The sequence below is a fragment of the Microtus oregoni genome, unplaced genomic scaffold, assembly GCF_018167655.1.
Source record: "Microtus oregoni isolate MIOR12 unplaced genomic scaffold, Mior012 000035F_ref0000213, whole genome shotgun sequence".
NCBI classification, from domain to species: Eukaryota; Metazoa; Chordata; class Mammalia; order Rodentia; family Cricetidae; genus Microtus; species Microtus oregoni.
This window is the reverse complement of record NW_024543094.1, coordinates 4236038-4249254: the sequence shown is the minus strand read 5'-3', so window position 1 is coordinate 4249254 and position 13217 is coordinate 4236038. Positions and strand designations below refer to the sequence as shown.

At 51.5% G+C, this 13217-nt stretch overlaps 2 protein-coding genes across 3 annotated transcripts in view; both read left to right on the top strand.

Moving 5' to 3' along the window:
- The first annotated feature begins 258 nt into the window (after positions 1–258).
- LOC121432656 (guanine nucleotide-binding protein G(I)/G(S)/G(O) subunit gamma-4-like) overlaps positions 259–13217 on the top strand; it is a 44670-nt gene continuing 31711 nt past the window's right edge. Inside the window, exon 1 of one of the 2 annotated variants that reach the window (XM_041630770.1) lies at positions 259–395. The gene's annotated coding sequence lies outside the window, so the exon portion shown is untranslated. Of the gene's footprint in view, positions 396–602; positions 966–13217 lie in introns of those variants that run through there. The other variant, XM_041630769.1, reaches the window with a different exon arrangement.
- On the top strand, positions 6114–6976 carry LOC121432655 (ferritin heavy chain-like). The gene has a single exon (XM_041630768.1). The coding sequence runs from the start codon at positions 6277–6279 to the stop codon at positions 6823–6825; it is 549 nt and encodes a 182-aa protein (XP_041486702.1). The 5' UTR covers positions 6114–6276; the 3' UTR covers positions 6826–6976.

Here is a 13217-nt window from a genome sequence, read left to right as displayed (position 1 = left end):
GTCTTCAGAGGGCTTTGTGTCATTTTATGAGAGTTGGAAAAGGGACGTGACTGAAGTCGCTTCTCCCTCAAGGAAGAGGAGTGTGGTAATTCATCGGTTTACAATGAGAATCACAAGACACAATTCCATTAGGGCGAGGCCTGGCCAGCCACGACCGGACCGTCTCACCGCTGGGAGCCGCCAGGATTCCCCGCGGCAGCCAGCAGCGCCCTGCTGTCCATTTGCACTCCAGTGGCTGGCTGGGAGGCAGCTGCTCTGCCCAGCCCCGTCGCGTGGCGGTCTTGCCCACGTTGCTTAGCGACGTCGGCTTAAGGACGGTGCGCATTTCCAGGTGTTAGGCTTCTGCGCTCGCAGCGCCCACCTTCCTCGGCGTGAGGCTCCCTAAGTGTCCCCAGGTGAAGTATCCTGAGCTGGCCGTCCCCACTCTACACGCGGGTATCTGCCCCGGAGCCGTGAACTCTTCCGGATGCGCGCGCCCCGGGAGGGCGGGTCTCGGGGGGGGGGGGGGGGGGGGGGGGGGGGGAGGCGAGGGGCGAGGGGGCGCGGAACCCGGCGCGGGAGCCCCAGTGACGCACCAGTGACGTCGGCGGCGGCGGGCGGGATTTCCCGGCCCCTCCCGGCGCGGGAGGAGACCTGCTGCGGAGTGGGTGCGCGAGAGTGGGTGCGGCCAGTGTGGCGCAGCAGGCTAAGGTTGGGGGTCACCGCCTTGCACCCCCTGGGCCCGCTGCACAGACCGGGAGCCCCGCGAGCGGGTGGCTTTGCTGTGACTTGGGTGCCGCGCCGCGCCCCCTTCCTCCCCAGACGCGCACAATCTTCTGTGGCCCGGGGACCCCGCGGGCGGCCACGCGGGGCGCGTTTGCACCTAGCCCGGGGCGCGCGATGCCACTTGGCCTGGCGCCCCCCCTCGAGCGCCGCGCCGGGGACTCAGCCCGCGTCTGAGCGGCACAGGCTGCGTGCTAGCTGCGGTAAGTGGCGTCCGAGCCCCTGGGAGGGCGCGGCGCCTCGTCGGAGAACCTCGGCCCAGGCCCCTCCAGCTCTGTGCGAGCCGGGCCGAAATCCAAAGTCTCGGAACTAGAGAGACATTTTGGCTCCTGGGTCTTCCCTGGAGGTGCCGCGACACGCGACACAAAGACCTGTGGTTCTATGTGGCGGGGGCCGAAAGGTGCACCACCGCGGGGTGTCACAGCCGAATCCCCGGGGTCGCGGCGGGCCGAGCCTCCTAGAGGACCCTCCTGCATCCTCAGGGCGTAGAGTAATTGCTGTCCTCTGGACAAGGGACGTCCCCAGTGCAGAGGACCATATGGGATAGATGGCGTTACCACTCATCATTTTGTTTGGAGCAGTGTTTTTGGCGGGGGTTCGCAGAAGCCCTCTGCTTTCCTGACGCCAGGACACCTACCTCGGGTAGAGGGGGAGCACCTGGGTGATTCGGGCCAGTTTGTGCCCCCTCCCCCCCGATGGCGACTGTCCCCGAAGCTGGTGCTGAAACGCGCTGCTGAGCTGGCGGGGCCATAGCCTTAGGAGAGCAAGCTTTGCTTTAATTTTTAGTCTCCTGGGAAATAATGAGGCGAGATGCCAGTTATGGCTGCAAAAGACGCCTTCATTTAGACGAGTCTGCTTCTTGTCGTGTATTTTGAGCTAAGATGAGAGGCTACCTCCAAATGTGCAAAGTTTGATCGAGTGATAGATAAATCCTGTCTGGTCCCACAGTTCCCGGGGCTGTAAAAGGCTGGCAGCAGGCTGGCTAGTCTCAACCAGAACAAGCCTGCGAGGCTGTGTCGGGGTGCCAGTGAAAAGGCGTCACTCCTGCCTCCACAGCGAGGTGTGATGGCCCCCACGGCTGCGGCAAGGCACTCGGGCTGTGTGCAAGCTAGCTAGGTCTTCATTCCTGGAGCACTCCGGCCTTTTTCCTCGTGTTGGCTTGCGAGGAGGAAGGCAGCTGCTTCCTCCTGTGGTTCTGTCACCTGGGAGAGACCACTGTGGGAGGCCACTGGAGCTTTCAGTCCTGAGACACAAAGCAGGCTGCTTGTAAACTGAACTTGGGGTTGGTGGATTTCTCAGGCCTGCTGAGGGGCCTTACTGAGAGTTCAGGGCCTACTGGGGTGCACTGGCAGCCAAGGGACCCTGAGGCTGACCATGCAAACCCTCCCGCCCCAATCCTTATGAAGCCTAGGGAGGAAGCAATGGAGACTCTTGCACAGGAAACTGCTCTGGGAAGGAAGGGCCATCCCCACCAAACCATGCCTGTTTGGCCAGCTGCCTTCACCTTTTTCATGGTGATCTGTAAGGGAGCTTTCCCCTGTTCGTTTCATAGTGTTTAAAGAATGGCCGTCCCCAGAGCTCCCAAATCTCAAATTCTCTTCAACATCGTGGAGCATCAGCTGGGCACAGGGCCCTTGCCTTTGTCCTGTCTCAGGAGCACAGGACACCTGGGACCGAGTGGCTGTGTGAGCATCCACCCACCCACAGCACACTCACACTGTGCGCGCCCGCACCTGCGGGGAAGACAGCCAAGCGGTTGGCCAAAGTCTGCGTCTGCTCACTGCCATATCCCACGGTCTCCTCCTTAGTGTGTCTCACTTTATTCTGTTTGACAGGGGGAGGGTGTTGTATATTAGAAGTTGCTTTGGGGACAGATTTGAAGCAATGTCTGATTTTTTTTTTAAATCTACATTCTGCTATCCAATCTTGCTGATTTCTTCTTTTTTTTCTTTCCAGCAAATTCTATCATTGAGACTTTTAGTATTCAGATCACAGTTATTCATTCAGTTTCCTTAAACCAAAAACTGAAACTTCTAACACTGGATAGTGAATACATTTCCACTGAAAGTCAGAGAAACCATGTAAGAGCCAAGTAAGGAGACAGGGGAACAAGCAGAGGACCCTGCTACGAGAAGGCTTTAAATGGCTGCCTAAGAAACTAAGAATAAGAATCCAGAGGGGAAAACACAAAGGAGACTTCCACACGGGGAACGGGACAGAGGCAAGAAAACCTGCTGAACGATTGATTCATGCAGGGAAATCAGAACACTTGTAAAGAGATCGGTGCTCCGAGCTGTGGAGCCGCGGTGGCAGCCACTGCTGCCGTCCCTGGCAGAGGAGCCTGTGCGGAAGTGGTGCTGCTTGCCTCGCTGCCCCCAGTAGTGAGGACACAGAAGTAGAAATGGGGACACTGTGTATCCTGTGGCCTTGAGGTCTTGGAATGTCTACAGGCAGATCTACAAAGGCTGAGCCTCTTGGGGGCAGATAGGGTGGCCGGAGTCCTGATGAGCTGGCCCCAGGGCTGGGAGGCAGTGCTTACGGGTCGTGGGCTGCATACGTGATGAGGGTGGCCTCAGTTGATCCTCCTGTGGCGATGAGAGGGTTGGGGTTTTGCAAAGCATCCTGATAATTGGGAAGTGTCCCAGCAGTGCGCTTGTGGGTGGTGGGGACTTCAGCAAGGGAGAGATGTGTGTGGAGATGAAATGAACGCAACTGAGGCGAGCTCATGTCCTTTCTCCTCAGAGTTCTTCTTAAGGGGCTGGGTCAGCTCTCCTTTGGAGATGTACACTGAAGAGGGCCCTAGCGATAGGAGAAACGCTTTCATTGTCACTTGAAGTCTGAGGGACTTCTTCTCCCCAACACATGGGCATTCAGTGCCCATGAGCTTTTAACTGTCCCTGACGGCTTTTGTGCTTCTCTCCTTCCCTCTGGGACCTCCTGGTATTATGTCTGAGGCACAGCTTCAAGGCCTTTTCTTCAGCCCCTCCAGGCTGTCCAAATAGGATGTCCAAACAGGAGAATCAGGCTTAGAAAACTGGAAGGATGACGGATCCGCAAAGGACACAGAGCTGGGGTTGACAGTGACCCAGCTGTTACCAGAAGCTCCGGGAAGGCTAGGACAGAATTCACAGAGGAGGGATGTGCTGTGTGGGGTCTGTCTTTACAAGGGTCAGGCTCTTGGAGGCAGACGCAATGTGGACACGGGCTTCGCCAGTCCCTTTATAGTACCACAGCATGGACCACTCTACATGAGGCTCATGCCCCTAAAGTGACCGGTACACCCCTAAGAAAGAGTTGTGTATCTCCGGTGCCCACTACTGTTGGGGGCTTCTGGTAGCCAGGACCCTCACACACTGGCCACCTGGGCCTTGCGTATTGCTTTCTTATTTGTGGACAGTTGGACATGCCCAGTCTTTGTGTCCACTACAGGGTCTCTCTGACCCAATTGAGAAGCTGTTTGTCATGCCTTGGCCTGCCTGCGGGTCATTGGTGGCTGAGAGCTTCCAGCATGCCCTGTCTGTGGCCCATAACCTGTGGCATGCGAAGGGAAAATAAGTTGGTACCATTCAGTTCTGTTCCACTGTCTTAGGGAAGTTCTCTCCCCTCTGTACCCAGCTCACTGGCCTCTCAGCCATTGGGTGTGTATCCACTGCTATACCCATAGCATCTGTCTAAAGGGGCAGCCTGCAGCCAAGCAATAGAGCCAAGTCCCGTAAGCATGTTTGGTGCCCCTTGAGGGCAAGAACGTTGCTCAGTAGAGAGTGACCAGCCCTCTGACCCTCCGGGCCGTGGTGGAGGCGGACCATGGCTGAGAAGGGTGCCGGTGAGCTGTGGGTGCGGCACCCCATCCCTTAACTGACCCCAAGAGAAGAAACAAAGAAAAAATGACGTCCTCTGAACTCTTCCAGGGGCAGGGGAAGGCGTAGGTTTGTGAACATACTTCCTCTTCAGTTGAGTTTTACCTGAAGCGGGGATACTGGCATCTTCTGGAGGCCTCCCTCCCACCACGACCTCCCCTGTACCAATGCCGCATGTCACTCCTTGCTCCCCTTCCTATCTAGTGTCTTTTGTGTCTCTTTTAGGCCAGTCCTTTCTGTATACACTCAATGTACACCCCAGCGAGCGTGCGCAGTCTCCACTCTGCTATGCCGGGTTCCTAGGGGTCACCGTTCTCCTGCCCTGGGGAGTACAACCGTGGCTGCTGATGCTCTTAGATCTGTCCCCCCCGCCCCCCGTTCCTCATTCTGTGCAGCTCACTTGGGATTTCTTGCTGTGTTTTCTCAGCCCAGGAGATACCGCAGGGAACAGACCGTGGGCAGAAGGAAGCACAGAGCTCCTGCCCTCTGGATATGCACTTCAGAGGGGGTTGTTCTCAAACAGTGGGGGCAGAGATCTCACAAAGGAAAGGATTTATCAGAGAAAACCCAGATCCTTCGAGCAGAAGTGTGTTTTTATCAAATCAAAATCATAATACACTTCAAAGAAAGAGTAGAGCAGGCCACCCCAGGCGAGTGGAGGCCGACCCTGACGGGTGGAAGCTGCCCACTGGGTCCTGGTGTTGTAGACTTTTAGAGAGGTCTGTGTGCATTTGCGTACTCCCAAACCGTGGAGGAGTGACGATTTTGTAGGCTATTTCTTCCCATGATCTTCTTGAAAAGCCCATCAGGGGAGTCAGGGGTGTAAAGGAGTTCTGGCTGTGATGTTTGTCACTGTTATCACTGGGGTTGATTTGGCTGATCTGGCTGGCTAGGTGGGTGTCCCTACCTCCCTCCTGAAGCTATACACTTAGTAGGTGAAGAGGACAGCCTTTCCCAGTGTAGGAGGATGATCTTCCGCCATAGAGGAGGACTGTCCCTGGTCAAAGGTAGCTGCACTCCCCTGGTAGAACCTCCAGACAAGCTCTCAAAGGTGTGAAAACCGCTGTGCAAATGATTGTGTAATGAAGCTAAGGTCTCTTGTTAGTATACACGTGGGAACTGGGAAAGTGTCCTGCTGTCTTCGTTTCTGACACGCAGAGGAGAATATCTTCAGCCTCCGGGATGTTGAACCATAGGCAGGTGCTCTGACCATAATGGGACACAGCTGGCTACTAAGACACAGCTGCTGGTGTCCTTGGTTTCCTTACACCTAACTCCCTGTTTATGTAGTCTTCTCACCACCAATCAGAAGCAAGAAACTCAAAAGTCAGGGCTGGAGAGATGACTCAGCAGTTAAGAGCACTGGCTGCTCTTCCAGAGGACCCGGGTTCAATTCTTAGCACCCACGTGGCAGCTCACAACTGTCTATAACTCCATTTCTAGGGGATCCAACAGACCTGCCAGCAGGCTAAACACCAATGCATATAAAAATAAAAATAAATCAGACGTTCTCGCCGGAGTCGCCGCGGTTTCCTGCTTCAACAGTGCTTGAACGGAACCCGGCGCTCGACCCCTCCGACCCCAGCCGGCTGCTCCAAGCCAGAACCCTCTGCAAACTCGTCGCTCCGCCGCTCCAGCGTCGCCAGCCGCCGCCGCCATGACCACCGCGTCTCCCTCGCAAGTGCGCCAGAACTACCACCAGGACTCGGAGGCTGCCATCAACCGCCAGATCAACCTGGAACTGTATGCCTCCTACGTCTACCTGTCTATGTCTTGCTACTTCGACCGGGATGATGTGGCTCTGAGGAACTTTGCCAAATACTTTCTCCATCAATCTCATGAGGAGAGGGAACACGCTGAGAAACTGATGAAGCTGCAGAACGAACGAGGTGGCCGAATCTTCCTGCAGGATATCAAGAAACCAGACCGTGATGACTGGGAGAACGGGCTGAATGCAATGGAGTGTGCACTGCACCTGGAAAAGAGTGTGAATCAGTCACTACTGGAACTGCACAAACTGGCTGCTGACAAAAATGACCCCCACTTGTGTGACTTCATTGAGACACATTACCTGAGTGAGCAGGTGAAATCCATCAAGGAACTGGGTAACCACGTGACCAACTTGCGCAAGATGGGAGCCCCCGAAGCTGGCATGGCAGAATATCTGTTTGACAAGCACACCCTGGGCCATAGTAACGACAGCTAAGCTGACTTCCCCAGAGCCACAGTGACTTCACTGGTCACTGAGGCAGTGCGTGCATGTCGGTCTGCCTTTATCTTTTCTATGAGTCGCACCGAAACATCCGCTTAAGTTCTTTCATTTGTACCATTTCTTTAAATAAAGAATTTTGGTACCCCCCCAAAAAAAAATAAAAAAAAATAAAAATAAATCACTTTAAAAAAAAGAAACGCAAAAGTCATTTAAACAATAAATGAGCTTTTTGGGATATAATAGTGCATACAAGAAAAATGGAACAAAGGATGGGTTGCCAGCGAGGGTATGGTGGGCTGGAGAAGAGACCAGGTTCTTGTGGGAGAGAGCTCTTTCTTACTCTGAAATAGACCTCTTCATGCCGTGGGGAACCCATGGAAGCTCTGCTGTGTTGGTTTTCCCTCTGTGATAAATCCTGCCATGAGCGAAAGGGTGGGTTTACTTGGCTCTGAATTTCAGAGGTTTCAGTCCATGGCTGAAACCCCATTTCCCCAAGCCTGTGGTGTCTGGGGGTGTTTCCGGAGGCAGTTACACTGTGGGGGCTCCAGTGCAATAATGTTCCATCATGGGTTAAGTAAGAGCGTTACTGGGGGCAGGGCTACTTGGAGTATGTCACTTAGGGCCTCTGTCTCACCCTGGCCCTCTCCTGTGTCACCTCTCTCTGCCTCCTGCCCACTTATGATGGAATAGAGCCCTGGGAAACTGAGCTAGAAGAAATAATTCCTCTCCTTAAGATGTTCTGTCAGGGATGGGGTCACTGAAACGATATACTAACAGATCTTGGTAGAAAGAAGGAAAGCTACCTGCCTGGGTGCCCAGCGCAGCAATATCTTCACATCCGTCATCTGGAAAGGTGGAGTGTTACCCTTTCAGGAGGACACTCAACAACAGGGCCCTGGCATAGCGGTCAGACGCTGTCATCTGGGAGGGGATGGAATTTGTCCCTGCTCGCCTCTGGCCCAGCCTAACCCCGTCTGCTGCACCTGTACTCAGGGGCAGATCACCATGAGCCAATCTGCGTTGTTTTCTGATCTGCGCTGGGCTGTCAGCACCTTGAAGACGTAGCCGGGTTGGCTTGCACGTCTTCTTTCCTGGAAAATATCTAGGCCATTTCCAGACTTGTTTCGTGTGTCCCATTTATTCTCCACTTCTGCTAAAATATTCTCTCCCATGCATAGAGTACTTGAGCGACATAAATGAGTCTTGTCTGCAAAGCAAACCGCCGTAACGTGTGTAACAGGTGACTCATAGCGGGGCGTCGGTGGGTGGCAGCCATCCGCGTGGGTGGCAGCTGTCCGCGCCCGTGCCTCCTCGCTCTCATCTTGAGGCAGTTGCCTTTGAGGAGTCGCTTGGTGTGCTGCATCCTTTGAATACAGAATGAAAACTGTACTCCTGGGTCTTTTCTTTCAGGATCAAGCTGTTAGCTTGATCTCCGGTCTCGAAAGAAGGAGGGAGTCACGTGACAGCCTCTGCCAGACCATGTGTTTGCCAGTTTGTGTCGTTGGTTTTGTCCCCACGGATAGCATTTTGTTTGATTATCATCATCTTGGGGCAAGAGAACAACAAGGAAAATGCAGAAAGATGGAAGCTTGGTGGAGTCACACAAGTAATTGAAAATAGAAGGAGATTCTGTAGCAAGTATGGCTCCTCGTGTACTTTCCCATCTGTAAAATACCTTTTCCAAGTGTTCGAGCTGAATCTCTAGACCGAGCAACCCATTTATTCTGTCTGCCTAGCACAGCCTCCGAGTCATTCTGCAGTCACAGTGGGCAGGGTGAGCCCCAGGAGGCATACATGTAGACTGAACCTTATGTCCACCTTGCCTGTCTTACCCGTGACATGCATCAGCTTGTGCAGCGTGTCCGTGCTGAATATGGTACCTACCTGTTAGTTACTTAGTAACCATCTCGATTACCAAATTGTGAAAGTATTTGTGGTTCATAGGTGTATATGCATAGGAAAACCCATAGATTATAGGATTGATGGTTCCATTCATTCACCGGGTTGGGTGGGCAGTCTGGAAATGTACTTCCTGCAGATGAGGAGGATGACTGGATTTGGGCAGTGACAGACTTGGGAGTCAAGTAGTAACAGACCATAAGCAATTCAGGCCAGGTCTCCTCTGGCAGGAGAGGTGCAGGGAGGAGACCTGAATAAGATGTGTGCCGATGCAAGATGAGCTACATTGGATTGGCTCGTGCGGAAAGTGCTCGTTAGTAGGGTTAGTTGTCGGTTTCTGGTTGGTTAAACCTAAGTCTCCTCTTGCTGTGGATGTTGAGTTGCATTTGCTTAGGTGGGAACCCTAGGTGCAGGAACTACCAGAGCTGGGGCTGCTGTGGGTGTTTGCTTTGCATGCACCAGGCCTGAGAAGACGGGGGATCCTGAAATGAGAGACGCTGAGTGAAAGAAGCCAGTCTGACAAAGCTACAGACTGCGATCTCAGATAGAGGACATTTCAGGAAAGATAAAACTATGGGGGCAGGAAAACTGTCAACACCTGGGGCCAACACGATACCTCAGTGGGTAGCGGTGTTTACTGCTAAGCCTGAGTTCTGTCCCCAGAAGCCATGTAAGGGTGAAAGGAGGGGACCGACTTCACAGTTGTCCTCTGACCTCCCCGTGTGCTATGACACACGCATGCCAATTACTCACATTGCACACACAGTAATAAATAAATAACTTTTTAAGATTAATAATTGCCAGGGGAAGGGACTGGTGAATAGACAGTGTGCAGAGAATGTCTAAGGCCAAGAGTCTATTCTGTAGGATGCCATCCAGGTGGATAGGTTACACATCTGCAGAGACAGGCCTACAGAACACTCACGCCAAGAGAGAGCCCTGCTGTAACCTTGTCCGTGTTGGTTGTCTGTCAGAGACGCCCTGCCCTGGTGCGGATGCGGATTGTGGGGGAGAGTGTGTGAGCTCAAGGGCGTTTAGGAACTCTGTGTTTTCTGTTTTTGTGTGCATCCGAAACTGCTATAAAACTAAGTGGAACATGGTGATATATTTACTAATTAATATATTATATTAATGCCAGCTCTTGGGAAATGAAGGCAAGAGGATGAATTCAAGGCCAGCCTTGACTACATAGTGAGTTTGGTGCCAACCTGACTGACATGGCATATTCCTCCACAAAAAAAAAAAAAAAAAAAAAAAAAAAAAAAACCCCGAGGAGGAGGAGGCTGTTGTGGGTGTGGCTCAGTTGCGAGAGTGCTTGCCTAGCACACCAAGCCCTGGGTTCAACCCCTGTCCGACACAGACCAGACATGGGGTGGTACATGCACTTAGGAGGTAGAAATGAGAGGATCAGAAGTTCAAGGTCTTCCTTGGCCACAGTGTGAGGTTGAGGCCAGACTGGAATCTGTGATATTCCTCTCTAAAAAGAAAAGAAAAATAAGCCCCTGTTTTTAAAATGCTCGGGAAGGAGCAAAAGAAGTTCAGGAAGGTGAGAAAGAAGAGCCTTGTCTCAGGGCAAGGAGAGAGTGCAGGGGAGGGAAGCCATTCGCGGGTCCTCATGTAGGTGACGAGGTCTGTGTCCAAAGGACAAGCTTCCTCAGTCCCTCTCTAAAACCCAGGAATACCATCTGGTAGTGCCACCTCCACAGCCTGGCGGCCGCCTGCTCCAGCCAATCCCTCTCACGCTGAGTCCTCAGCAGACTCTCTTCTCCATAGCTCCCCTTGGAGGCCGGGGTACAGATCCCCTAAGAGCAGCACCCCACAAGCAGGATGTTTCTGCCTCTCAGGGGTCTGTCCTCAGTGGCATTGTAGACCGAGGTGTTTTGGAAGCTGACAGAGCCAGCAGCAGTGTGGTGCGGATGGCAGGCAAAGCAGGGGCTGTGGGTGCAGAGAGCTCACTGGAGGCAAGTGAGACAGCAAGTAAATTCATGCAGGGTAAAGTCCTCAAACTTTGGAACAAAGTCAACCTATTAAGAGGAAAAGATGGATTCTTCATTAGTGTGAACGAACGTTAATGGTTTGCCCTGAGAATATTGATAGGAATTCATCCTTCTTGAATAATACCAGGAACTGGACTATGACAGCATTGTTCTTTCTGCAATTAAAATGGCGTAGCAAACTCAAAACTTATCATTTTTCTCCAAATGTCACTTCCCATTGTAAAAATACCTTTTCTGTGGACATGGTGTCATGTGAAACAGAACTTGAATCATCTCAAGTACGAGGCTATCATTCCTGGTCCGCCTAGCAGAAGCCTTCAGGCTTGTTTCAGCCGTGTGTGAATCCCAAAGACCTAGGGATCGCCACCCCCCTCTCCAGCATCCAGGAGTCTCTGCAGTCTTGTGATTACTGTTTTCAAATGTTCTGCCTCTTTGCTGTAGACTCAGATATAGAGTAGAAACAATCATCCACCCTTCAGTCTTCACCTTGGAGAGTCGGGGATGCAGCAGAAGTTAGGACTTGAGGACTTACTCCTTGCTCAGCTGCTGGCTGGTAGGGAGACAGAGAAAGTGAGTGTGTTGTAGCCAATGGAGGTGGGAGTGGTCAGGAACGACGTCCTGGAGGTCCCGAAGGTCACGGGAGTTGAGTTGGTGTGAATTAGACAAGAATGGGAAGGCATCAACAGAGTGAGTTACAGAGTGTCTAGGATGGAGCCAGCGCACAGCAGCCCCTCCATGCCCGGATGCAACTAACACTCTAGAAAAACAGAAAGGGCAGTGATCTGAGGGCTCCTAAAGGCTCAGGAAGGTGCGTGGATGGTGGAAGAGGCACATTACAAGAAAAGCCACGCAGCTGGAGCTGAGTCTCCTGTCTTTTTATCCCAGCTCTCATGGCATTGCCCCAAGTTAGCTGCGGGGAGAGCTGAAGTGTAGGAAGCTAGTGTGTGGTTCTGTGAGAGAACCCGTCTGTCTGGGTGGAGGACTGGGCCGTCTGCAGTTCCTCCCTTCTCCTGTCCTTGCTCTGTTTTAGAACGGGGGTGAGGTGTAGCTCTACAATAAACTCTGTCTTTCCCACCAAGGAGACAGGAAAGGAGCTGCTGTGAAGTCAGATGTGTGGGAGAATCCAGCTGAGGGGAAGGTGGGAGAAGAGGGTCATCAAATTCTTTCTATTAACCACAGAATTACAGCCTCATCTCTGCGTGTATTTAGGACAGGCCCAAAGATGCAGAAGCCTTGAGAACCACAGTAAGATTGATATTGCCACTAAAATCTCAGCGGATTCCTGAATGTCATGTGCGTGGAATTGCAAAGTTAAAAACTAACCTCGCTAACCTACTAGAGCAAACACTTCTACATATTCTGAGAGTCGAAGAGCATATCACACAGGAAATTAGAAAATACTTGGACTTCATATTAATTTATATAGGGCTCGGCTAAAGATGCGGTTACAGGTAAATTTATACCATTCGCAACTTATTCTTGTAAAGAAGGAAGGCCTTGAATCATTGGCGGCTCTCGTGTAATAAATTCAAAGATAGATAAAAAAGAGTAAATTAAGTCCAAAGCTAGCGGAAAAAGGAAACAATAAAAAAGGGGGGAGGAACTGAAAGTTAGGACACAACAACAATACTAAAAAGAAAAAAAGAAAAGAAATCAAAGCAAATTCTTTGAAAACATCTCTAGCATTTACCCTCTAGGCAGACTCAAAGAAGACACACACTACCAATATCAGGCATGAAAAGGGAGACATCACTATGGATCCCGTGAATATTAGCAGGATATTAACAGGCACACGTTAGAAAGACCTTGATGAGTTCAGTCCCTGAAACCAACTCCCACATGTTGTGACCCCCACATAAAAATGTAGTATTCATGTACCACCCCTGGACTTTTTGTTGTTGTTTTTTTGGTTTTTTCAAGACATAGGATTTCTCTGTGTAGCTTTGGAGCTGGTCCTGGAACTTACTCTGTAGACCAGGCTGGCCTCGAACTCACAGAGATCCACTTGCCTCTGTCTCCCAAGTGCTGGGATTAAAGGCGTGCGCCACCACAGCTTGGCCCCAATCTTTTTTTAAAAAAGAATTATATATTCATAAATTCAGTGACGTTGATGAAATGTCTGAACTCCATGGAAAATACTCAAGGTTCATACAAAAAAAGAAGTAGGAAAACTGAATGGTCCTAATTCTACTAAAAAATGTGAATTGTGAGTCAAAGACCTTTTAACGAAGAAAATTATAACAACACATGTATCTGTGGGAAAATCTGACCAGGTATTTAAGGAGGAAGTTATGCTAATTATATCCAAACTTGGTGAGATAATTTGAAGATAAGGGCAAATCGCTTTAGAAGGCAGGATTATTTTAATGCCAAAGCCTGATGAAAATGTTGCATGAAAATAGTAGTTCAATATCTGACGTGAGCTGGTAGGACAGCCTTGAAATCCCATCACTTAGGACAAAGAGGCAGGAAGATCAAGAGTTCAAGGCC

Bases quoted from the DNA above. Each gene is read 5' to 3' on its own strand.
- LOC121432655 (XM_041630768.1), top strand. From the start codon at position 6,277: ATGACCACCGCGTCTCCCTCGCAAGTGCGCCAGAACTACCACCAGGAC.